The following is a 26,014-nucleotide window of genomic DNA, read 5'->3' as shown; positions in this document are numbered from 1 at the left end:
CCACAGTAAAGTGTTGCATACCTAAGGAATGTACAACCCCATAGGACGTCAATCGTCGGACAAGCCAGTAGTTAAGGATTCGACGTACTTTGCGAAGAGTGGCAACAGAGTAAACGCTGTTCGGTCTTCAACCTCAACCATGAAACAATCCCCACTGTCTCTATCACCCCCCAAAAAAAAAAAAAAACCAGTGCCCTACTTGGTGCCTACCTCTAATGATACTTCGCCTTTCCAAACTTATATTCGTCGATCTCAACCATTGATAATTAGCATGGTTACGTATCGTATGATGCATTTTAATATATTAGGTTGCTGTAGGATTAATATTTAGTTGAGTCTAGGGAAAAAAGTTCTTGGTATAGAAAGAGAGAGAGAGAGAGAGAGAAAAGGAAGAATAATTAGAAAAAGAAAGTGGTGATGGTAGATTTTAGTAAACGTACCCGCAAAACCATACAGTTCTTGTATGGGTCAGTTGTTCTTCTCCAATAATACTCTTGTTATGGTCAAAAAGCTCATCCACCCCTTGAAGAACCATTTGAAGAGCTGTCAAAGTAGACAATTCTCAGAAGACCCATACATTCATCTTAACACCTCACATAATGTATCAGTAAAATAACTAAACTATAGTTACTATATATATTCTGGTTTCTACTTTTTTCACTTGTGACTCAAATCTAGATTTTTTTATTAATACACGAAAATATTCTAATTAATAGCTAGAGTTGTTATTTTCTGGATGGTAGAAATAATAACAAGATACTGACTGCTTCTGGCGAACAAAAAAAGTAAATTCTGACAAAGTCATTTTTCACCTATTTATTATTTTCCTCCTCGTTTTGCTTCTTGGTTTAAAGCTTTAGTCCATCTATGTCTCACTTTAGTCTTCTCCTTCTCTTTTTCTTAAGGGAAGATATTTAAGAGATCTCAATGTTAATAGATACATAATATAGAAATATGAAAGTTTTTTTATGAGTTTCACTTAGTAAATCAAGGATTCCTGAATTAGAAAATTTCAACTACTTTTTATATAAACTCTTCTAGCGTTAATTGAAATAAAATATCCCCATTTCTATAGCAGAATGATTTAATATTCTTTCTTCTAAAACCATAACATCATAGGCACCTGATTTTTTGAAATAAACTTTAATAATTAGAGCATATGTCTCGGTCACACTCTTTTCTCGCACTCGCTTATATGCCCAGGCATGGACATCTCAAGCTATCTGGACTACTCGCAGATGAATAAAAAAGCTCGCCAGCACCAAGACACGGCTTATTCTTAAAATGGATTACTTAGTCCTTGTTTCCAGTAGTGAAAGATACTATACTTATAGCTTCAGGATTCCGATAGTGATTGTTAAGTTTAAAGTGATGGAATGGAAGTGATGTGCTCCCGGATGCTGTCAAGGTTACGACAGAACCCACAAGAATCCCAAGATCCTATATTATAGTTTTCACGCTTTTGACTTTATCGGCAATTGGAGCTATCGTAGAGCTCTCATGGGCACAAGCTCAGAAACAGGTTTTAGCTTTGATTAAAAGGCTAAGTTACTTTAAAATGAAAATATAGAACTAATTCAAGAATTAAGGTACTAATTCACATATGTACTTAATTGAATTACTTAACTTTTCAGGAGACTGAAAAATGATGCTGTACCTTGAGTGTACCCAAACCTTCCGTTCTACCTCTCTTCTCCTTCGTCTCTTACTAGACCCACCGAGAATCCATTAGTGGCCTAGGACTCCAGTTCGAAAATGAGCGTCAGGAAGCATTGGAACTCAAAATGCTTGGGGTAGAAGAAGTGCTAACTGTTAACGAACTTTATGATAAGTTGTTACTTGAGACGTTCAAAGCCCAGTCCTTCAGATTGAGGTATGGAGTCGACTACAAAAAGAAGATGACAAGAAGATCCTTTTTATTATGTATGAAAAAGGAAAAAAGGGCAAAAGCACTTAAGCAAAATCGGGCCTGAAACCTTCCCATAGAGATGGCCTTAACCATGCGTACCGCAATTAACTAAATTATATAATTACGTCAGTGTCAAATAATTTTTTTAGAGCCGTTCCTGTCGTCATTAAATATTTATTTACAGTTATTTAACTAATAAATTAATTCATGGAATTATACATTGACAAAGAAATTTAACTTTATATTTGTTTTACAAGTTAATAAAAATCTTATTCTAAATTAAAAAGAATGAATATATAGAGTTATAATATTCATATTCTTTGATAAATATCACTGAATACCATTATTACAAACGTAGTTGCATATTCAAATGTCATTGTATCATTACAGAATAATACACATAAAAATTTGTTCCAAAACATATAAGTAACTTGTTATGGTTCCCATAAATTGGCTTGATATCCATTAAAAGTATGAATTCGAAGTCCTAGATATACAACTTCGAGGATTTGATTCCTTTGAGTAACTACGTAATGAAACATGTTGCATTTTCTTTGGATAAGAAATGAAGTTTATAAAGAGACAAAGACCAATTCCAATTTCAGATTGCTCCAACTGCACTGAGCTTTACAGTTTTCCATCGCTCTCCAACTATACGACCATTGGCTGCCTCTCCAAATCCTCTCAGCGGTTTAACGCGTCACAACCAACACCTCTTCCGACACATACTAGATCCTAACAAAGTAGAAATCACTGCTCTTTCCCAATATTATGCTAATACTTGTTCATTTAACTATTTAAATCTAATAATACTATTTTTCCATCAAAATATGACAAATGGTCGTTAAATGTCCTCTTTCAACTTATGTATTGCCATTCTGGTAATTTCTCCATTCTTCAACCCCATTTGTAGCGGGCCCTCCCTTACAGGTTTCTTGTATTAATATTATAGGGCTTGGCACGGAGTGAGTGCGAGTAAAGGGCGGGAGTAAGACATATGATACTATTGATTAATCTTTATTTTAAAAAAACCCTCATCCTATGACACGTCGTTATCTTTCTTGTATCACGCAACCTTCCCTAAAAAAGAAACATAAAAAGGCCCGTAATCATATGGCAGTTAGCAAATAAGTCAATCATACCAACTGCTATATATTTATTAGTCCTCCCAGACTACATAGAGACTGTCATATAACTTCTTCACCATTTTTAAAATGAACTACATATTATTAAAATCTATGTAATATTTTATTCGATTCTGTATTATAATATTGCTTAGTAATATTTGATTAAAAGAGTAGTTATGATTAGTTATTATATTATTTCTTCATATAAATAATAAAATAGCCAATATATATATTATATAAACGACGAGAGGTCAACAAAAAAATTGTATTCCTGTTATTTTGGAAACGGAGCATAATTATAAAATAAATTATTACCTTGTGTATTTATCAAAAATAATAAATTATGAAATAGCCATGACGTATCAAGAGAGATGAGGGAATCGGCAGCTGAAAAAAAAATAATACATCAAGTATTTTTGTATTAGCGAGATAACACCATGATGATATTATGGCTTTGGAGGATAGACTATCATGTGATTCTAGTATAGAAATGAAAATGAAAATTAGAAGAGCTGATATAAAAATTAGTTCAAATTTTCAAATTCAGAAATACCTGATTTACTTCGCGTGAAAATCATGAATAAGTTTCAAATTTCTATATTATAGATATATTAACAAATATTTATAACAGTTGCTAATATGATGGTTCACTCAATGAGTAATCAAAACCTTATGAGTATCACTTTACCCATAGCAGTAGATCACTATTAAATTTATAAATTAAAGTATTATAACGTATATTTATGAAATTAAGTTAAAAAAATATGGGAAAAATAAAAAACGATTAATCATTAAAAAAAATATTAATTAGAATTTTTAATCGTAATTATACACAGAAAATCAAACAAATTAATAATGACAAATGATACGAAATGAAGTTATAAACATTAAATATGACAAATATAAATTAGATATACAAAATATACTGATACCTTTTTATACAGATATAAATATACCAATTATGAGTAGAAATAAAATCCGTTTTTTCCTATCATACTTCAATTTCCATGTAAAATCCTCATTTTTCGAAAAGTGTAAAGCTAAGAAAGAAAAATAAATTAATGGGTCTAGTATTTAAAACGACTTATACTTATCTTAAATAAATTTCACTTCAACATTTTCGAATCCATGGAGTATACCCAAGTCCTAACCCGAATCAACATATGTTAGACAACCACCTTGCACACCATTTAAAGCTAGAACCCCCTTTGAGACCATTCAGGAAGTTGTTCTTGTCCATATAACTGTAGTTTTCTAATAAGTTAGATTGGAAATTAAGAACTTTTAGTAATATGCTAATTCTAAATTTGATAGATTATTTTTTTAATTAATTTTTTTGAATATTTGAATACATCAATAATAACTTACCCAAGTGTTTAGCCCAAGAAACTGATGTTAGACAAACTACTCGTACGCCATTTGAAGCTAGACCATTAAGTCTATTGTTCTTGCCCATACTACTGTGACATATTCGATAAATATTTTGTTGTCATCCGGTAGATAGTTCCTAATTTCATGGCCTTCATTAATTTCAATCCAGACGTTGGTAGAAATTGTTTAGGCATTTCCCTAATTATTTTGTACGAAGGTACGCAGCAAAATATAGATTCTTTATTAGAGTAGATGTGACCACGACAATGATTTGAGAATAAATGAATAAACAAGGAAATCCAACTACAGTTTTTCCTTTTTTTATAAATCTCAAAACAGTAATTTATTTGACCAAAAATTCCCAGCCCTAAGTAATAGGTAGTACTCGGCAATGCACACAGTCATTAGTCGTTATTTTGTTTTAATAATATAGAAGATAACTCTCCAACAAATCATTGGTGTTACTGTCCGTGTTTCATGAGCACACTCACACGTAGCTAATCACTAAATACTAAGACGCCATCTCCTCAAGAATAAAAAATAATAATAAAAATGTTTATATAATTTGACGAAACCAGTGAGTACTTTAGCTTGTTGTTGAAACTCATTTAAATTCACATGATTTTGTTCAATTTTATGTAAAGTACTTCTTTTTTTTTTTCCTTTTTTAATACGAATTGAACTAAACACCTTTAGTACATTCCTTTTTTTTTATATCGTATTGGTTTATGATATACATATAACATAAGGTTGATAATTTTGGCAAGAATACAAAAGCGAGCGAGGAGAAGGGAAGAAATACTTATGGTATCATTGACTAATGAGTTTTTTCATGTGGAAGTTGCTACATACAATTGTGCACAGGATAGATATATGTCTACCGATGATATCTAACTAATTACTAATAATGAAGTAAATGTCAAAATCATAAAATAATGTTAGATTTAAATCCATATCTTCTTCCAATCTTAGTACGAACAGCTTTTAGAATCCCACTTTCATTTATTGCATGTTTATCTAAAAAAAAGAAAAGTTAATCCATGCAGTCAAATTTTAAGCCTTAATTACTTATCTTAGATATAAAAATAAGACTCCTTTATAACTGATAAGACCATTCAGGCAACCATTCTTGACCTAATGTAGTTATCTAACATAGCATTGTAAAGATTTAGAGCAAAAGATAGTTATGTAGTATTGTCCGGCGATATTACTCCTTATTATATATCACCCTTAAACATAAGGTTGATAATTTTGGGAAGAATACAAAAGCGCGCGAGGAGAAGGGAAGAAATACTTATGGCATCATTGATTAAATAATGTACATCTTCTTCTATCATGAACGTTATCATTCCCGTCTTTATTATTCAATATTAATATAATATTAGATGCTTATATTCGATAGAGAACTGAATAAAATGCCTAAAATGACGTCGCCTTCTGTCTGGATTTCTGAAAATAGAGGCCCAGGAATTTGGAAAATACTTACCGGATGATAAACAGATAGTTTGTCGGATTTGTCGATATAAATGTGCCCTTAGTCCCCTGTCTAGAATTACACACCACTCATTATCCTCATCTCATATCAAAAGTATGGATATGCATCTATAAAATCAAGTTAACGATAAATACATCAAGTCAGACTATAACTATAACTTTGATCTCAAAAAGATGCTTATTGCATGTAATATAACTTTATCCATTGCTAATCATCCTACGTTCAAAAAATTTATGGAGAAATACAGGGGTGAATTTTTCCCTACCCGAGGAACCATCATTAATTAATGGAGGATGTTGCTAATGATGTCATTTATAGAAATACCCCCATTGTAAATTGTGAAGTTAAGATAATTTTCAGCATGTTTAGAGTCATCCACACCAAATTACGAAATAGAATCTAACAGTAAGTATTCATTTTTTTTTTTAAATCTAACCATAAAATATGATTCTATTTTAGCTAAAAATATCAAGAATTATATACACAACTCAATTGAATGCCAAAAGAAACTGCTTAAATGGTCACAACAACGGGTGTAGTAGCTTTGGATGGTTTACAACTAGTGTGTCTGACACTAGTTTCTTCACTTAAAGACTTGGGTATGATGATTAGGTTTTTCAATATTACATAGTCAATAAATATTTACTTTTTTATCACTTAAGGAATAGTTATGGTTGATAAGCTCCAAGAAATGGTGTTCAAAAATCTCATAATAGGCAAAAACAACTGCTTAAAGGGTCACAACAACGGGGGTAGTTACATTGGGTGTAGCATTATAATTAGCAATTGTGCGTATTCTTCATGATAATAGTATGTTGTTATACAAGCATAAATAACTGGGGGGGAATCTTTTTTGATACCCTTAATAAGGAGAATATCGCCGGACATTACTACATAATTAGCTTTTGCTCTAAATCTTTAAAATGGATTTAATTCTAACATTCTTTTATTAGGATATTTATTGTCTAATTTTATGATTTTGGCATTTACTTTATTATTAATGATTATTTAGATCCTATCGATATCTATCCTGTGCATAATTGTTATATAGCAACTTCAACATAAGAAAAAAGTGTGATGATCTTTTTGATTAAACTCCATAACTTAAAGTTATGCCATATTTAACTGAATTCATGACAGAACAAGAAAATATTATTTGGATCAATCTATTATTTCAATATTCTGTATTTATAATTTATTGTTATTATTATTTATATGATTACAATTGTTTAATTTTGTATATTTAACATAAATGGATGATGGTTTATCTTTTAGTATGTAGATTATATTTAATTTAAGCCTTCTCTTTAAATTTGAAACTTCAAATATATTTCGAAATAGTCTACTTTGTCGTTTCATTAGTTATTATTCTGAGAATATGGTTCATAATGAATTACAATTTCATGGAGTGTGACGTTTTCAAATCTACTGTAACGGATAAAAAACGTGTAAGTCAATTATTCGTAGTATATCTTCATTAAACATTTTGCTAATAAATAGTATCGTTATACCCTAAAAAATCATAATAAATCAGGCAGCTGATAATCCCATCAGTATTTTAAACAATGATACCATAAGTCTTTCTCCCCCCCTTCTCCTTGCATGCGTTTTTCTCTACAGGATTATCAACTTTGGACTCATACACATCATGGAGCATTATATACTGTGGGGTGTCCCGTCCAAATATATACTGTGCTACTCAAACGCATGAGGAATCAAAATTTCTGTAGTTTTACATAGATTATAAAAACAGTAAAAAAAAATTGTGCATAATTTGGTGGGCTCTACCGCTCTTCCAAATTTCAAACTTATGTCTAAATAATTAAAAAAAATAAATGAATTTTGAAAAGCATTTTATTATTATAATCAATTATACTCAACATAAAAAAATAAGATATTCAAAATAAAGCTTATAATTTACGACAAAAAGATAGATTTAAACTAAAAGGTAAAGGTAAAATAATTATTTTTTTAGTAAACTTTTAAATTTCTGTTCGTAAACCCAAAAACAACATTATATGTTATATTAAAGTGTATGAGATACACGAAGAATGGATATGTATGCAACAACATGTTAGTAGAACCATTGAAATTACTTGTGCTATAATGGGAACATACAAAGAACTTAATAATTGACGGCTACAAACTATAAAGGGTGTTATTAAATTAATTTTATAAGTCAAGAACGACTTGAAATTAAAGTATAATCAAATGGAAAGGATCCATCCCATTAAAATAATTCTACAATTTTTTATTAAGAGATTAACAATATTTGAACTCAAGGTTCGATTAACAAAGAAACAAGTTAACTCCTTTATACCTTGATCTTCATGACCGGTCAAATATATATATTTTTCTTAATACACATTTTTTTCCAGTATAATATTGTCTGTACATATTTTCTTTATGTAATTTAAAGAACATTTTTATATGATAGGTGGGTTAGGAAATTTAGTGATTACTAAGATCGGTGGGTATGAAATAACTATTTACAACGCTTTAATATAGCTGAAAAATAAAATATTGATTGCTCATTTAGAGTCAAGAATAATGTTTCCTAATAATAATATTATGAAACATTATTCTTGACTCTAAATGAACAAACAGCAAAAATGACCCTTTGATGATGGTTGAGGTTTATAGGTCGATAGTTCTAGTGTTAAAAGGCTTATAGCAAGAATGTCCCTGGGTGTAGAAATTCAGCATTGTAATTTTTGTTAAGAGAAATATTTTGTATTTAATTTTAAGCAAGATTTTATTACCAATGATTCTTTTTTTTCGGAAGTTTTTTGAAAGTATTCAACAACCTCTCGCTGTCATAATAATAATATTCATATTGAGTACAGTACTTGATCAATAATTATATTAAGCAATTTTTATTCTGATCGTCTAGCTTCTATACTTAATTAATTGCAACCAAAATTTTACAAGAAGATTCTTTAAATGAAGTTCCCGCTAGCCACATTTAAAAGACAAATTAACTCAACTCATACTTCGTTCTTCCTTTCCCTTGTAGATGACGTCATTGGTTTCATTGTTTAACAATGTTTGGTGTTTATAAATTAAATTAAAAGTTAATATTAATAATAATATGTATGAATTATTTTTATAATTATAATATCTTCATAATAAGAGGATAGGGATTTTATAATTTTAAATTATAATTGAGGAACGATTATTTTTAACGAGTCTGAGCTCAGGACTGCACATCTTTTGCAAAAATATTTAGGAAACAAGTTTTTTTATCGAAATTTGTTTAACGTTTGTTGAAGTTGTCATCATATTTTCATAGAAGATAACTTGAAGCGTAAAAGTTTGTACGAGGTGACTTATTAATGTTCCAATGATTGAGGGGAAATACAAGTACTAAGAGTAGTAGTAGTGAACTTTCTATCATCAGCCAAAGATGCTCTCTAAATTATATCTCATATCTTACAATGCATTAATGGTCCTGGGTTGGAGCTATCTGGCAATTCTAATCCTTAGTAGCGGGGATGTCTTAAATTTGGGTGGAACTCTTTACCCAAGAATCTCTTTGGTTCTCAAAATATTCCAAACTGGAGCCCTGCTTGAGATTATACACGCTGCCATCAAGATTGTCAAGTCCAATGTTGTCATTGTAGCATGTCAAGTTTACTCTCGAATCATGGTCCTATGGCTCATTTTGGTCATGTTTCAAATCACTCAAACTAAATTGGCACTCTCGCTACTCCTATTTGCATGGACTACCACTGAAATCATTCGCTATTCATTTTATGCCTTAAATCTCTTGGGAACACACTCTCAAATGGTCACATACCTTCGTTACACTTTATTTATAGTCCTCTATCCTATTGGGATTACCGGAGAATTACTTTCCATGTACTACGCTCTTCCAGAAGTGGCTCGGAACAACACGTTTTCCATCTTGTTACCAAATAAATATAATTTTACTTTTTCATTTTACTATTTCCTTATAATTAATATGCTTCTCTATATCCCTGTATTTCCTAAACTCTATGGACATATGCTCAAACAAAGGAAAAAAGTTTTGGGCTAATCAGTCGCAATGGGGGAAGCCTATGTAGTCATTGCTCCATTTTGTAAATTAAAACCAAATATGAAATATAAAATTTTTTAGCATTTAAGTGATATATTTTCTTTTTGAAGATTCAAGTTATCTAATATACATTGATTAAAATTCCAGGGGATGGATATCAAGCCAAAGAAGATATATCTCCTTCTGTACAACTTTATTCAGTTCCTTGGATGGACAAACATACTTATTTCCATGATAAAGGTATGCATTTCTGGAAACTTTAACCTACTTTATCCATCCGTCAGCATATACCTCAAAACCTTTCAAGGACTATCCTTCTTAGAAATCGTTCATTCCTTCACTGGATTGGTGAGATCAAATCCAGGGATCACATTCATTCAAGTCATTATTCGTTTAATTAATGTTTGGATCATCATAGCCTCATTTGTTGATGTTCAAAACTCCATATTTTTATGGATGACACTCACTGCCTGGGCTCCAACAGAGGTGATACGCTATGGATATTATACTACAGTCCTCTTGGAAAAAGAGATAGAAATCCTAACTAAACTTAGATATTCCCTTTTCATTGTGCTTTATCCTCTTGGAATGATTGGAGAATATGGAAACGCATTCACTTGTTTACCAACTGTTTACAAAGAGAAAACGTATTCAGTAGAAATGCCAAATTCCCTTAATTTTACTTTTAATTTTTTCAAAGTGCTCTTTACCTTGATGATCATTTTACTTCCTTCCTTTCCTATCCTCTATGGACACATGTTGAAACAGAGAAAAAAGATGTTATCCTAATAACACGTCAATAATACGGTCAAATACGAATAAGATCAACACAATTTGTTTCAACGAAAATGTTGGTCGTATCCAAAGTGCATCTAAAACTCACTTATAAAAAAAATTACGTGTACTTAGTATAAATTAAATTTTAGAAATGATAAGTCTCTAATATCAGTCATTTTTCTGTATTTTATCTAATACTATTTAATGCAAGATTTTTCTTCCCATCTTACCTACTGTCAAATTATGGAGTTCATGTTCATGAGTATGTTTATTAATTAAGAACAGTACAGGAGATAAATTTATAGAACAAAAATTATTTTTGAATACATATTACTTGTAAATTTCAAATATGACAAATTTTTTATTTTAATATTTTTGGAATAATCACAACTGGGAACATTCAAAAATGCTATTATACGTAGAATTTATATTAATGTCGCATTTATTTTACATATTTATTAAATAAACATTTTTTTTTCCTAGAAAAAGTTGATCTTATCTAGATTTGACTGTATTTATGATTATGTCTTTATTTAAGTAACATTTTATTTTACAATTAGTAGGGCATTGTAGTCTAGTTTATACTGTTATATTATGACGAACTATTAATTTTTATGTAGTAAAATGTATTCATTAATAAAAATACGACCTTTTTGAAAAGGTGATTATTAGGATTTCTTGGGGTTGTAACCTAAAAGAAATTCCTCCTAAAAAGATATTTCCCAGAAAATGTTGCATTTGATTAATTGTTTCACAAATTAAAAAAAAGTTGAATACATATTATTGAAGATTCACTTAAGATAGTTTTTAACAGTGCAAACGATGTGCATCGGCAAATAATGATATCAAATGAAACACATATAACCAGAGCTGGTCACTTGGACTCGATTCCAGATGTTAAAGACCTGCAACTCGACTTAAGCACACAATCAATCAAAGACTCGTGACTTGACTTGGACTCGAATGTCATTTCATTTTTTTTATTGAACATAAAATACTATTTAAATATCTTTCATTTTCTAAGGACTTGAACTGGACTCGATGAAAATATTGAAGGATTTGGACTTGTGAGAAAAGACTTGAGGCTGGACTTGCAGTATAAGGACATTTATCCGCCTCTTCCTGTGACAAACCATGAATTATTATAATGATAGTATTTAGATGGTCACTACCTACCAAAACTCTTAAACTCACATTTTTGATTTAGTTACTCAAGGGATTCTGTTTATTACTATTGCAATGCTTTGGACTTCTAACAATGTCATTAATTACTTGTTTGTGACTCGTAAAAATTAAAGAAGTATGTTTTAGAACAGCATCAAGTCTTCAAGAGTCCTGGTTTCTTCCCAAAATGAAAAATCACGATACGCATAAATATCTACTTCATTGTCGTCATATGGGATTCAAGATATCAAATTTTGCTCCGAAACAGCATATGTATTTCTTTTAGTGTTGTGGAGGACATCCCCATCCTTGTGGAAGGACTTTTATGAGAGAAAGATGAAGAACACCAAACTGATGCCTCATTAGTTGGAATGGACCTTTCTGATTCCAAGATTAATAGGACACTAGTTTTTTTTAATTTACATAATACGAGGGATTGATCATATATTTAATAATACTAGACACATAATTTTCATGTATTATATGGATTGACCAAAGAATATACTAGTACCTACAGCATATATCTTAATCACGCTGAGGTTTTCGAGGAAGAGTTATCAATATCAGCATAAGCTTACTGATGCGTGATTACTGATGTCATATTATCATATAAGAGTTGAAACTGTTTACCAAAAAAAATATCATGGAAGAATATAGATGATGATTTGGATCCAAAAATGTTCTTCAATTGTTCCGTATAAACAAAATCTTGTATTTCTTCCACCAATCCATGTACAATATCAATATAACTTTGAATACTTAATATTAATCTTCATTTATATTTTTATCAAATTTTAACTTCGAAAAAGCAAGGAAATTTATGACATGAACTAATTGCAAGAAAGTGAATAACATCTTCCATTGGAACCTTCAAGTTTGATTTAAAAATTTTCAATTAATCCTGTAAAAATTTATTACCATTTATAATAAGCTAGATACTATTTAAAATGATAGTATAACGTAATTTTTTAATACTAATTTTTAGAAGCTAAAATATATATTTGGAACTTTTTGATGGTTATGCTCAATAGTTATTGTATAATAAAGACTTTTTATTATTGGATTTTTAGTATTATTATATAAAACAAAACTTAATTAATGTTTTCAATATGTTATTTAAATTGTATTATACCTACATAGTTTTAGTTATGAACTAAAATTGAGCTTGATATTAAAGCAATATAATTTTTGGACTGCAGTTCAAATTCAAGTTTTTTTTCAGTTCAGATATAAATGACAATTTTTAATGTTTTCCCGATATTGAGCTAAATTATAGAAGTGTTTTGAAGATTGAATGATGGAAATAAATCTTTTTACAACAAAATGTGTTTTTATAGGTTTTTCCGAGCATATATATTCAGCCCAAAAATATTTGTCTTTGAAATGAAGTAAAATATAAGTTTCTTTTCAGAATTAACTAATTATACATTTGAAAAATATTACAACAAATAAATGGATTAGGTTGACTTGGAGCTCACTCCCTGTTTATAAATTCAAATACAACTATTTATTTATATAATTTATAAGAAGGACTACTAAAGAGTTTAATCATTGTTCGTCGTTATTATTAATAGAAGAAGGTGAGCTTCTGAGATTTTGTAGACTTAAAATTTCTTAATATCCATCTATTATTTAGTAATTCAAGAACAAACCACAAATAAATTCACCTTCTAACGTAAGAAACATGAGTTCACTTCATAAATGAATTTCATTTATCATTTATTCTTTATCATCGAATATGAATAAAACTATAAAATAAATAATTAATTGTTATCATTTATCCCAGAATTTCTCGGGATTTGCTGAATGTCAATTTCCTGGGAGATATTGTATACCATTGAGTATAATATATTCTACTACAAGAATTCCACGATATCATGTTTTTACATAATCTACATAATAATGTAATTTATCAATGACTTCTAAAACTTATTGGATTTATTTATTTGTATTGGTCAATAGAAAATATTTCTTCTAAGAAATAGGTAGCATTCAATCCCTAAAATTATTTGGGCAATCCACAACAATAATAATAAAACATTAGCGTTACATGTGGCAAGTTGTTAGTGTTACCTTACTTACTGCATTTTTCTAATATTATTTGTATTTTTTTCATAACGAATTCTCCCTCTCATAGAAGTTATACATTATCCGACATTTTTTTGGTAAAAAAATAAAGCATGACCTTCGAGCTGTTGAGGGAGGTACTAATATTGTCATTAATCATTCTACCGAATAAAACATGTTAGTTACTTAATTGAGACATGTTATTCAAAAGTCAATAGAGCTACATAGTTGACAAATTAATCATTCTGTTTTTAATATATAACACTATCGTTTTAACTTAATATTATGTAAAAGTTACAGGTGTCCAGAGATAAGCTCCAGTAGGAAAAGAGATTTAAATAATTTTGACGCAATATTTAATCAGGTTTCCCTCTATGTAGTGGGGATATTATAAATGCCCATTCTGCTACTAATAAACAGGTGCCGCGTTTGAGTGGAATAAAACCTAAATGGGTATGATATAGTACTATAGAATAATATAATTGAAAGGAATGCGTCCGTTATTAAGGGGGAAGAGGCGGGGGGAGCTGAATAATAAAAAGGGGGGGGAGAGAGAGGAAGAAGGTAAAGGAAGAGAGAGAGAGTGAATTGAAGCAGATACATACGTAGATAGTGGAATCACTTCACTGGCTGGCAGTGAATACTGAAATATAATAAAAATTCGTTAGAGACAAAAGGAAGAAAAGAGAGAGAGAGAGAGAGAAAGAAATAAAGAGAGATTGAGTCTGGGGATTGGATTGAAGATTTGAGATTGAGGATGAGTAAATCCTTCGTGAAGCCCCCTTCATCGGGAGTGCGTTCCGTCATCATCAACCCCAACTTTACTGCTGCTATGACTAATGTTCACATCAATCCCAAGTTCACGAATGTTCACGTGAACCCCAACTTCACGGGGCGCGCCCTTCCTCCCGTCCCTCACCTTAATCCAGAATTCCTTCTTGATCCATCCAAAGCTGCTTCCTACAGAGAGTCTATTCAAAGAGCAGTGGAGCACTCCACCCAGATGTCAAATCTCCGAAAGAACGAAGATAAGAGTTTATTTATCGATCCCAACTCTGTCAAAGTCTTGGAAAAGCTTCCTGAGAAGGAAAATCGAACTCCGTCAACGCCCTTTAAAAAAATTGGACATCGAAAGCTTATTCGTATCCGGAGAAAGTCTAAAACCTCGGAAACGCCGCCCAAGTTGTCTTCTTCATCTTTCAAAAAAATAGGCTCTCGAAAATTGATTCGAATACGCTCGAAAAAGGAGGTGGAAAAGGATGAATCTTCCCCCATTCTTGTATACAAAGTGAAAAAGCCCAACAAAATAATTAAAACGACTCCCAAAAAGAAAAGCATGTCATTTTCTACAAGGTTCATGCGTAGATCTTCTCCCTCGAAGACACCATTCTCCAAAATACTCAATCCTTTCAAGTTAGACAGAAGGAGGCGATCCAAAGGTCCTTCTCTATCCAAGAAATCCACACCCTCTCCAGTGAAGAAAAATTCTCCTTCTCCTAACACTAAGAGGAAGGTGATAGGAGAAGAGACTTATTTAGTAACAACCACCTCAATGAAGAAATTACCTCCACCTCCCAAACCAGCTAGATCTACTGTCCCCACACCCATGAAACATAATCTCATAACTGTTCAGGGCGTCAAGTATAATGTGTCCGATAATGGTCGGAAGTTGCTTCGCGTTGAACATAAACCTGAACAAATTGCTCCACTCACAAACTTTGGTGTATCTAAAAAGCTATTCTTAGAGGGAGAAGAGTATGTTGAGGATGAACCTGGGGTTCTTGTGCGGAGTCGAAATTCCATGACCAGACAGTCTATTACTAATTATAGAAATCGATCTATAAACACCATTATCAAATCCCAAACAAGAGCAAAACAGTATTGCATGTTCTTCAATAAATTTGGTAAATGTAATAAGCGTGAAAAGGGAGTTTGTCCATACATCCATGACCCCGATAAAGTTGCTGTGTGTCGAAAGTTTCTCATGGGAAACTGCTTAAATGACAAATGTTTGCTAAGTCATGAAGTTGCTCCTGAGAAGATGCCCTCGTGTAAATTCTTCCTTGAAGGTGTTTGCTCTAGAGACAATTGTCCTTATAGACACATCAAAGTCAATCCAACTGCGGAGGCTTGCCCTGAGTTCATGAAAGGATTCTGCAGTGCCGGAGAAAACTGTAAAAAACAACACACTTACATATGTCAGGAGTTTGCTTCTTCCGGAAAGTGCTCAAATGAGGAATATTGCAGACTTCCTCACATTGCAAATGCTAATTCAATAGTGACACAAACCCCTTCCAAGATGAAAAGAGTTGCTCCAGTCAAGCCGAAACGCAAGTCCTTGGGAAGTACTCCCATGAGTGCTCAGGGTAAAAAAGCCAGACTCCGCTATTACGATGAAGAAACTAAAGACGTTCCCAAAGGGGCACCAGAACTCCATCACATGGAAGAAGATGATTATCATACAAGGGAATATGTCACCCGGAGAAGAAGGATTTTCAGAAAAGTGGAGCTCGCGAAGCAAGGTTGGACCGGGGTTGCGAAAGTAGAAAATAATCAAGTAGATCTGGATGATAGTGGTCCTTATGTAGAGATAGATGAGGAAGAACGAACTCGTCCTCTTGTCGGTGATCTACCCTCCTTCATCTCCTTATCTAAATATGAGTCATCAGAAGATGAAGAGAGTAAAATTGTACCTGCTGAATCTCAACATCCAAGTGTAGAGACTAATGATGATGATAATAATTATGAAGAAAGACTCATCTAGTAGATATTGTTATTTTCGTATTTTTATACAGTTATTTTTTTCATACTTTAGATTGAAATATAAAAAAGGAAATCTAGAAATATACATAAATCTATCTATCTATATATATATATATAAATTTTTATCGTTTTTCGGTATTAAATGTGTGTTTGTGTAACGTCAAAAATATATAATACGCAACGCGATAATTCAAAAAACTTAAAAAGATACTTCATTCGTTCGTTCTGGAGATAAATAATTTAATTATTAAATAAAGTGTCTGAGGATGTAGATCGCGATGAATTTGAGTCCTTACATGTTTATTTCAATCAACCATTTTGTTTCATCATTTTTTCTTCCTTTTCTCTGTTAAACTTTTCTAATTCTTTAAGGAACTGAGCTTTTGGCTTCATGACAGTAGACTTATCACCTCTACATTTAGGACAATACCACTTTCCTTTTGGTTTATTAGATAATTGAACACAGTTAAAATGAAACCATTCGATGGGACACAAGTCGTTATCGCAACCTATCATTTCTCCGTATGACACCTAAGAAATCAATCATTGATATAATATCATCTAGTAACAAATTGAGTATTAAGCAACATACCTGTTCACATAAGCAGTACGTAGGTTCATTAGGATCATATTCAATGCCGAGATCCAAATCCTCGCGATCGGAATCATCTTTGTCAGCAGACTTTTTCATTGTATTTTTTCTTTTGGAACCAGGTTTCTTCGTGGAATGCCCTTTTGACTTATAGCTACTACTTGTACTTGAAACATTATTTCTAGAGTCCTCCCTTTCATCCCTACGCTCATTCTGTTTTCGTCGACGTTTGACTATAATAATTGATAAATGAAATGGGTAACAAGTAAGAACTCATCGTGGGGTGAGAGCCAAATTATTGTAACTCAAATATTTACTTTACAGAATTAAGCTTGGAAACTCTCCTTCATTATGAAGAATGTTGTTTTTTTCTTCAATTTTTAAAATGAAATGGCATATACGTATATTTGTAATTTTAGAGTTACGACAATTTGGGCCACATGATGTGAACTAGAAAAAGTGAAAGCTCTCTCCTACCACCAGAATGTTTTTCATTGTCTGAATGACTTCGACAGCTTTTTTGAACTTTGTTGTTGTGTTGATTAGGCGTTGAAGAGGAGGAGCTGTTTCCGCCTGAGGGTTTTAAAGCATCTTCACGAAAGTCTAAGTTTTTAGAGTCTTGCTCTAATTGTCTGGATTTGTTTTCGATCAGATCTGCAATGTTTTGAACTGTGGCTAGTTTATCGTCTCCAATGTCCTGAGTTACAATGAGTCCCTGTTGTATCCGAAGTAGGGTACTTCGCTGAGCAGATGCGGAGGAAGTTTCTCCTTCGAAGGACTCCACTAAATCCTCCAGTTCCGTTAAAAACTCCTCAAGACAAATAATAAGATACTCCACATTAGTTAAGTTTGAATCTCTAAGAACTAATTAGTAATTGTGAATTATAAATGAAAGTCTCTTACTTTTCTTTGTCGAAGATCGTATTCTTTGAGAGTGGAAAGACTCCTTTGAAGATCATTGGGTAAATTCTCGATACAATCCATGTAGTCCTCCACAAAAGTGGCGGAATAGAGGGCCTCCACAGCAGCCTGATTTTGCATTGCTTCCCACTCGAGTCACTTTAATTATAAAAATCTATTCTTTGGGCAGAAATGATGAATCTGTTCAAGGAACGTCGTTTATTCTCAATCAAATTTTTTCGCTTCTTTTTCTTTTCTTTTTTTCTTACAATATAAATAAATATATAAAATAACATATATTATTATCAGTACTTAATATACGTTCAAACGCTGCGGCCAATTCTATAAGTATATGTTTGGGCTAAAAAGACTATTGTTTGGATCGAATGGAAGGTTGTTTTGTTTTGAGAAAATATGAACTCGCAACCTCTCATTTACATTATTTATTCAATGGGCGATATGTTCTCTTACTATCTGGAAGACCATTTTTAAAATTACACAACCTCTACATAATGAGCTTTAAAATAGTTGAGTCCTTTTGTTTTTGAGCATTGAGTCAAGTCGAATTCGAGTTAAGGGATCTAACAAAGGAATATATTTTTTCTTGAATTGATAAAATCTAAGTTAAAAAATTAAGTTAATAAGGCAGTCAATTATGAATTAAATAATGTATGTCATTTTGGAAAATATTTATTTACATTATAGGAAATTATTCAAAAGTAAAACAAAGCATAAATTAAATTAATTTAAGTTGCCATTTTCTATGGTTATTAACATCACTATTGACTACATCCCCATAACTAAATTATGTGTCTTCTTTTCGATATAATTTCCCCAGCTGGGAAAAGGCCCTCTTGCTCGTCATCGAAGTTCCAGGAATGGATGAGTATTTCATGGACTGCTGCAATAAGTTTGGATATCCTCAAGGTTAACAGAAATACAATTATCGTTGGATATGGCTTTCTTTCCACTGTTCGAGATAGTTCAATGCAGGGTGATGAATCTGGTGAAGAAGAAATGGATTCATCTTTTTTTTTTTTTTGTATTATTTAATCTATATACAAATATTTCGGGTTTAGTCGAGTTCTTTAAATAATGTTTCGAACGAGTTCGAGCAATTCTCTGAAAATTGTTGAATATGGAAAGGTCGACTTTTTTTAATAGTTCAAATAATACTTGAATTTTACATTAGAAAACCCTTGAAAAAATATCTACTAAGGTTTGGAACAATTTTAAATATTACTCCCAAATGGAAAGGTTGATTAAATTACCAAGTGATTTTACTCAAATATGAAAACTAAGTAAAAAAATTATATTTATATGAATGTACGAAACTCTTATTAGTTTACCAACATCTAGAAATATCAAATATTTTTATTGCAAGAGGTTGTGTGATTTACCAAGTACTCCTCTAAGAAATTAAGGTACTTAAATAAATTATCCTAGCCATTTACTTTTCTTACTTTGATTTATCTATTTATTAATATCTCTGCTCCATAATAAATTTGACGTTTATGAATATTATATCCTGAATGTTTTATCGATCTCTTTAATGACTTGATGATTGATATTTTATTATTTAGAAATGTAACAAACCTATTATTTTTTAACTTTGTAACAACTATATGGATGGGTCTTCGCAGAGGTGCAATACTGTCACTCAGGAAATATTTAAACAATTTATTTAAGAATAGTTCAAAATTGTTGGGAAGTCAAAATGGATAAATAGTTCCAAAAATTTATCTAACATACATTCATTATACAAACTATAATCTTTATACAACAACTACTATTTATAAATATATTTAAAATAAAACTGCTTATAAGATGGTAATGATCACGAGCCTTTGTTATTTGATATTAAGCAATCCTTCCCGCAATAATGAGCCTATTTAGATATAATAGGGGGACTTTCATTTTATTTTCTTACTATACGCTTGTAGGTATATATATATAAAGGGAACATAATATTGTATCTTCGCATATTAATATTGTAGACCACATTGAACTACTGCATCTCAGCTACTTATGAGTATTTTTTATATTTTCATTAGAGAGGGGATACACATCATTTTCTTAATATTAGGTATACTTTAAAAAAAAAACCAGCAGCAACAACATCAGTATAGTGGACTGATATATTAAGAATAAGTGTAATATTTAAAACATGTAATAAACATGAAATGATGATGTGAATAACATTATGTAATAATAGATATAGAGGTCGATGCAATCATCTTGCTAACATAACCAAATGTATGCTGGAATATAAATCTTATGAAATATATAAATTATTAAATATTTAAATGATACTCGGGGAAATCAAATTTTCTAAACATCCCTTCTTTTATATTACTTGACCCATTTGTAATACAGACCAATGAGTTCTACAACAGGTAATAGGAAGGATTTTGAAACTTCTTTACTCGTCGGACCATAATCATAACAATGAAATAGCATTTGCATGTCCAAAATAAAGCCTAAGGAATCAAAATATAAAAATGGAGAATTCTATAAAATTTCAATTTGAAGAATATCATTAATGTGGATATTTTAGTTCTTTGTGAGAGTAATATTTCAACATGTTGACAAGCAATTTAGTTGTTTAGAAGAAGATTTCCGACTCAATAAGTTTGGAAATTGGGATGACCTTAAGATTAAGAGTTACTTATTTTTTTAAACACATAATAACTCAGTGCCAAATAACTGTATTATTTGTAATTGATTTATTTGTGTGAAGATCATGGATCTTCCAGAGGGTAATATTCCTATATGGTGACAAACAATTTATTTGTTTGAAAGAAGATTTCCAACTCAATAACTTTGGGAATTGCAATTATATTAAGATATTATAATAGAAGTCTACTGAAGTTAAGAGGTTACTTATATAAAAAAATTTTTTTTTTTTTCAATTGAATATGCTTTCTGCAAGTGTTCTATTGAAATGACAATTCGTATACAAAGTTTTTTGGCACAATATTTTGGGCGGAATAATCTAAATAACAACAATAAAAAATAAATACGTATATCGTTATTTTCTGAAGTACTTAAGAACATAGTTATAAAAATAATATTATTTTCTATATAAACTCACACCTATTGAGGGATAATATACTATTTATTTATTGATGAATAAATATGAAAAAATTACTAAACAATTCATATCTGCTACAAGACAATGGAATTTTACATTTGCTAAATTGACATTTAATTTTCATGGAACATTGTAGCATTTTACAACGCTACTGATTGTGAAGTGGTACTGGGAAGTGGAAAATTTGGTCTAACCGAATAGGGGCGTCAGGTATAGACTTCATCCTTTTTACTGAGGCGCTTGCTTCTTCTTTACCAAACAACGACTGTATAAAGAACTTGTAGATTGTTTACCTCCTCTCCTGGCTATTATATAGTGTTGCCCTTGAGAAGAAGTACTTCAGTAATTTGATTTTTGAAAGTCATACTGCTTGTTTATAGAATATATTGAACAAACTAAGTATTCCTTCAAATAATCCAGCAATTCACAATAGTAACATCTATAAATTGAAATGTGATCTTATGTTACCATTTTTTACAACGAATATAGATCCTATATTGAGCAACTACAAAATCCAAGAAATCAACTACTCCATAAAAGAATTGTAAGTTTTGATGATGGATGGGTATGGAATATAATTTTTTTTTCTGTCGTATGTTTTGAATTCTCCAACGTGTTTGACCGAATCAAAGGTAGACAGCACACTTCAAATTCTATTATCGAACCATTTAATTAGTATAATTTCTGTGAATACTGAAGATGAATTTATTTCCACATATGATCCTCTTCCTTTCTTCATTAGCTCTTTATTTGATGGAAGAAGATTTTTTACTCCTGCTAAGAAATATCTTTTTTAGCCAATTCAGCCACCAGAGGAATGCCTGTGAACCAATCATCTAAATATAATCTAATATAATAGGTGATTTAATCCAGTTGAAATGGACTTGCCAAGTTTCAATACTATGTTCGAACTTGCTCCCAAATCTGGTTCTCTCTCAACTCATTGAATGGAACCATTGTAAATTTCGAAGTCATATTGTATTCTATCCGTTTCGCAAAGACAAACAATTTAAATCCTCATTTTGGTGGTTTACTAGATAAATACTACTTGATGTTGTGCTTTCCTTTGAAAGGAGCCATTTGCTTCTCAACGCACATCATTTGTCCCTTATCCATTTCTCTAAAAAAAAATTCTGGAAATATGATACTAATGGACGTATTTTGTCATATCGCGGATCATCGCTTGGAGTCATTTCCTCGTTGTTTGCAAAATGGAGACAACTTTTTATTTTCTCTAACCCATTTCTTGTAAATGTCTGACGTATATCCAATCCAGTCGAAAAGTCAGCGCTTCCATAATTTCTTGCAATTTTGCAAACTCATAATCAGGACGGTTCCGATAAACTGTTGTCCAAAATAAATTCTTCATCATTTCATACCATCATATAATTATAATACCTTGTGAATAAATGAGACAATTCAGAAAAAACACATCCCAAATTTTGTTGTTAGCGATCGACGGATAGGAGTGTAGACATACGAGTACATCATATAAAATTGGACAAAATATAATACCATAGTAAAGACTTCCAGCACTCTTCTCTTCTGAATCGACATCATCTTCTTCTAACCATCAATTTTCAGATGTCCTAAAAATTCAGTGCTTCTAAAGCCGACGCCAAGATTGGAGACATACCAAATGGTCAAGGATATTTTTTAAGCACTACAAAGACTCTGACATCATTAAGCACAAATTTAAGTGCACTCTTGTTAGTTTTTGATGGAGCAGTGCCCCCCATTTTCGACTTTCCAATACACTTAAAAAAAGTGGAGTCCCTTCGACGAATCTTAAAGCGAAGAATCCTTGGGGGTGGTGAAAAAATAGAGCAAAAAGAGACATCCTGTAATCAAGATAGCAGTTGTATTTGATAGTTGCCATATCTTATTCAGTTTAAGAATCAATAATTTGAAAAATATCAATAATAGGTTGAAAGACTTAATTTTATTATTATTCAATATTTTGTAGAATAAATGATACTTAATTGATTATATGTTTATTTGTCTTAGATATTCTAAAACATTTTTTATTAAAATAAGTGTTTACGAGAACAAACGAGAATACTAGGAATTTATAAGAAAAAATCAATTACGAAAATGTATGTCATAATGTTGTTATAGGCTTCATACGATTCAAGGGGAATTTAAATACCAATCGTGGAGATTCCTTTAAGAGATCATACTCCTTCCTAAGAGTGAAAATTGAGATTGATGAAGTATTATAACAATAACAACGAACTATTTCGCATTTTCCAGATTTCATATTTATACTTGCCATTTTGATAAGCGAAAAGAGGAAAATTTGAACTATGTTGAGTACTCTCATTATGCATGTTTTGATCCTTTTGTTGTTTGTATTCATCAGCTGTCTCTCCCTTCAATTTTTTCCTCAACTAAGCAATCTATTTTTTTTTATTTTTATGGTTCTCATACTATCTGGAGGAGCACAAGCTCCAATCACGCAACCTGTTATCGTAAAAACATCAATTTTTATAACAAATTGCTGTTTGTAAACTAATATAATCTTTATAAATTTATAAAATTATTAATGATTATAAAAGAGTAATAGCTTGTCTTTGTTGTAGATTTATATCAAAATCACGTGGTATTTTATTTGACTCTTCCATTTTGATGTAGCATTTTAAATCCACAAAAATTGTTTTTGTGGCAAAAATGATGGACTTTCTTCACGTCCACAGCTCAAAATCAAAATAGATATTTGTTAAAAGGTTTTCTAAAGTAAATTGTCAAAAAATAATCGAACTAATTATTTAAACTGATTAATTTGGCATTCAAAACTAAAGTGTCAACTTCAGATCGGGTTCGTACAAGATTGTATAGTATGTACAAATAATAATAAATATGAAGGATATCGTCCATTGAACTTTGAATAATAATGTAATTAATTCATTACGATGATAATGTATTTATTTGTTAGCTGCTGAACAGAAAGGGATAGAAAACTTTATATTGATTATTCATATCCCCAAATCATAAGTTCGAAAGGATCAAAATAATGTTTTTTTAAGTAATTACATTTAATTGAGCGAGGAGTTCATAATTCTTAATCGTTCTTAATTTATAGTTTGGAATAATATTTTATGATCGTGGCTCTGAATTCAAACATTTGAATTACACAACTACAAATCCATTTGACCAATTGTGAAAATGCAGACGGCTATACCGAACTTATGGATTTATCACATTATTATTAAAAGATTAATCCAAGAATATTTTTATTAATTAATTATTTGAATGAAACCTACTGGATAATGATCCTGTACAAACACGAACTAAAGTTGATACTTTATTTTTGAATGGTAAATTTATCAGTTTAAATTATTAGTCTGATAATGTTTTTAAAGTTTACTTTATAAAACCTGTTTTAACATCAATTTACTTTGATTTTGAGTTGTCATTTATTGCTTTATTTTTTTTTTAGGATTTCAAATATTACTCCAAAATGGAAGTGTCTCTTAAAATACCACGTGATGTAAATGTTTATAAGTTGTAAACTTATAAACATAATATATTATAAATAAAATCAAGGTTTCTTCTAGCAGTCCTTGATAAAATATTATAATTGTACAATGCTCAAAAGAGTTTTTTCAAGTCGAATTTCTCAAAAAAAGGGATTTTTTTGACTACGGCAGGTTGTGTGATTTCAGCTTGTGCTCCTCCAGATAGTATTAGAACTCTTTCTTAAAACCTAAAACACACTCTTTGAGACGTTGACGTAAGTAAGGATCTACGTCCATAAAGATAAAATACATAGAGTGATGATATGAAAAAGTAGTTTACGCCAAAAAAAAAAAAAATTGTTTTTCGTAATAAATAATAATAATAATTTATTCAATGAACACTGAAATTTAGTATTTCCTGATTTATTACTATTATTATAAGAATTTAGAGATGTTAATAAGTTAATATAGTATTTTTAAACAGATTATATAATGAAGCATTCTAAAATTTTATTCCAATTTTTAAATTTAAATATAATTTTATCTAGTCTTTCAAAACTAGATTGATGATGAATTTGGGAGATGATCCTGACTATAATTTTTAATTCAATTCAAATATCAAAGTATTTATTGATTCTTAAATTGAGTAAGAATTGTAAGTATGCACCTAACTTTGGTATCTTGAATCCTCTTGCTTTCAAGTTTTCACTAATGATATAGTTTTATGGCTGCATATCATTTTGAAATAAATTTAATTAGTGTTAATACATGGTTTGATTTAGGAGATGAATCAAAGACATGATCATTGATAGATTGAAAGGCCTAATTATTTTTGTTACAACCAATATTTTGTGGAAGTTTCCGCTCTGGAGGTACAATTATGAGCCACACAAATCGAAATGTTTAACGTGGGACTATATTTTTATACATATAAAATAAATGGTGCCTCTTCTGAATATGTCAAACTAAGACGGGAGTGCCGATTTTCGGGGGATCATACAAGGAAGCTTATCTTATACCCCCCCCGATCGCTGGAGCTCAAGGAGACAAGATAGGGGGTTAAGAAATCCGTGAAAATTACAATTTCGTATAATTCAGGTGCAAAAAATAAACTCCCAATGACATATTTGAATAGTAAATAAAGTAAAGTTTGTAGAAAATTTGTCTGGAAATTCGGTTGCATATAAATTTGACACATAAAAATTGATGTTCAACTGAAATATCTGTCATTTTCTGAATAATATTTCAATTTTTGTCT

General features: G+C 30.8%; 4 protein-coding genes and 3 long non-coding RNA genes across 8 annotated transcripts; 4 read left to right on the top strand and 3 right to left on the bottom strand.

Annotated features, from left to right (window-relative positions):
* Positions 1–3,743: 3,743 nt before the first annotated feature.
* LOC139905741 (uncharacterized) lies at positions 3,744–4,899 on the bottom strand. The gene is made up of 2 exons (XR_011780769.1): positions 4,405–4,899; positions 3,744–4,290 (listed from the first exon to the last, which is right to left on the bottom strand). It is a non-coding gene; the product is annotated as an uncharacterized lncRNA (long non-coding RNA).
* Positions 4,900–9,308: 4,409 nt separating this feature from the next.
* On the top strand, positions 9,309–10,088 carry LOC121119671 (very-long-chain (3R)-3-hydroxyacyl-CoA dehydratase 2). Its single transcript, XM_040714406.2, has one exon. It carries the CDS (start codon positions 9,309–9,311, stop codon positions 9,939–9,941), a length of 633 nt encoding a protein of 210 aa, XP_040570340.1. The 3' UTR covers positions 9,942–10,088.
* Positions 10,089–10,091: 3 nt separating this feature from the next.
* LOC121119670 (very-long-chain (3R)-3-hydroxyacyl-CoA dehydratase 2) lies at positions 10,092–12,943 on the top strand. Its single transcript, XM_040714405.2, has one exon. The coding sequence runs from the start codon at positions 10,092–10,094 to the stop codon at positions 10,728–10,730; it is 639 nt and encodes a 212-aa protein (XP_040570339.1). The 3' UTR covers positions 10,731–12,943.
* Positions 12,944–14,520: 1,577 nt separating this feature from the next.
* On the top strand, positions 14,521–16,793 carry ZC3H3 (Zinc finger CCCH domain-containing protein 3). The gene has a single exon (XM_040714065.2). The coding sequence runs from the start codon at positions 14,707–14,709 to the stop codon at positions 16,711–16,713; it is 2,007 nt and encodes a 668-aa protein (XP_040569999.1). The 5' UTR covers positions 14,521–14,706; the 3' UTR covers positions 16,714–16,793.
* Positions 16,706–18,484, bottom strand: LOC121119406 (inhibitor of growth protein 1). Of its 2 annotated transcripts, none has more exons than XM_040714067.2 (4): positions 18,208–18,484; positions 17,782–18,112; positions 17,305–17,537; positions 16,706–17,243 (listed from the first exon to the last, which is right to left on the bottom strand). In XM_040714067.2, exons 1-4 carry the CDS (start codon positions 18,343–18,345, stop codon positions 17,022–17,024), a joined length of 924 nt encoding a protein of 307 aa, XP_040570001.1. In that variant the 5' UTR covers positions 18,346–18,484; the 3' UTR covers positions 16,706–17,021. The 2 variants fall into 2 exon arrangements, with proteins under 2 accessions (XP_040570001.1, XP_040570000.1); XM_040714066.2 differs by having other exon boundaries at positions 17,782–18,115; positions 18,208–18,482.
* A 2,771-nt stretch (positions 18,485–21,255) lies between these two features.
* On the top strand, positions 21,256–23,285 carry LOC139905733 (uncharacterized). The gene is made up of 2 exons (XR_011780757.1): positions 21,256–21,842; positions 22,041–23,285. It is a non-coding gene; the product is annotated as an uncharacterized lncRNA (long non-coding RNA).
* Positions 23,285–23,858, bottom strand: LOC139905732 (uncharacterized). The gene is made up of 2 exons (XR_011780756.1): positions 23,567–23,858; positions 23,285–23,480 (listed from the first exon to the last, which is right to left on the bottom strand). It is a non-coding gene; the product is annotated as an uncharacterized lncRNA (long non-coding RNA).
* Between the last annotated feature and the right edge of the window lie 2,156 nt (positions 23,859–26,014).

The sequence above is a fragment of the Lepeophtheirus salmonis genome, chromosome 6 (genome assembly GCF_016086655.4).
Source record: "Lepeophtheirus salmonis chromosome 6, UVic_Lsal_1.4, whole genome shotgun sequence".
NCBI lineage: Eukaryota > Metazoa > Arthropoda > Copepoda > Siphonostomatoida > Caligidae > Lepeophtheirus > Lepeophtheirus salmonis.
The sequence above is the reverse complement of the archived record's forward strand: the minus strand, read 5'-3'. Positions and strand labels throughout refer to the sequence as shown.

Coding starts and splice junctions, on each gene's coding strand:
- LOC121119671 (XM_040714406.2), top strand. CDS start 9,309: ATGCTCTCTAAATTATATCTCATATCTTACAATGCATTAATGGTCCTG.
- LOC121119670 (XM_040714405.2), top strand. CDS start 10,092: ATGGATATCAAGCCAAAGAAGATATATCTCCTTCTGTACAACTTTATT.
- ZC3H3 (XM_040714065.2), top strand. CDS start 14,707: ATGAGTAAATCCTTCGTGAAGCCCCCTTCATCGGGAGTGCGTTCCGTC.
- LOC121119406 (XM_040714066.2), bottom strand. CDS start 18,345: ATGCAAAATCAGGCTGCTGTGGAGGCCCTCTATTCCGCCACTTTTGTG. Junction 18,116..18,207: donor ACGATCTTCGACAAAGAAAA/GTAAGAGACTTT, acceptor ATTTGTCTTGAG/GAGTTTTTAACGGAACTGGA. Junction 17,244..17,304: donor CGTACTGCTTATGTGAACAG/GTATGTTGCTTA, acceptor TTGATTTCTTAG/GTGTCATACGGAGAAATGAT.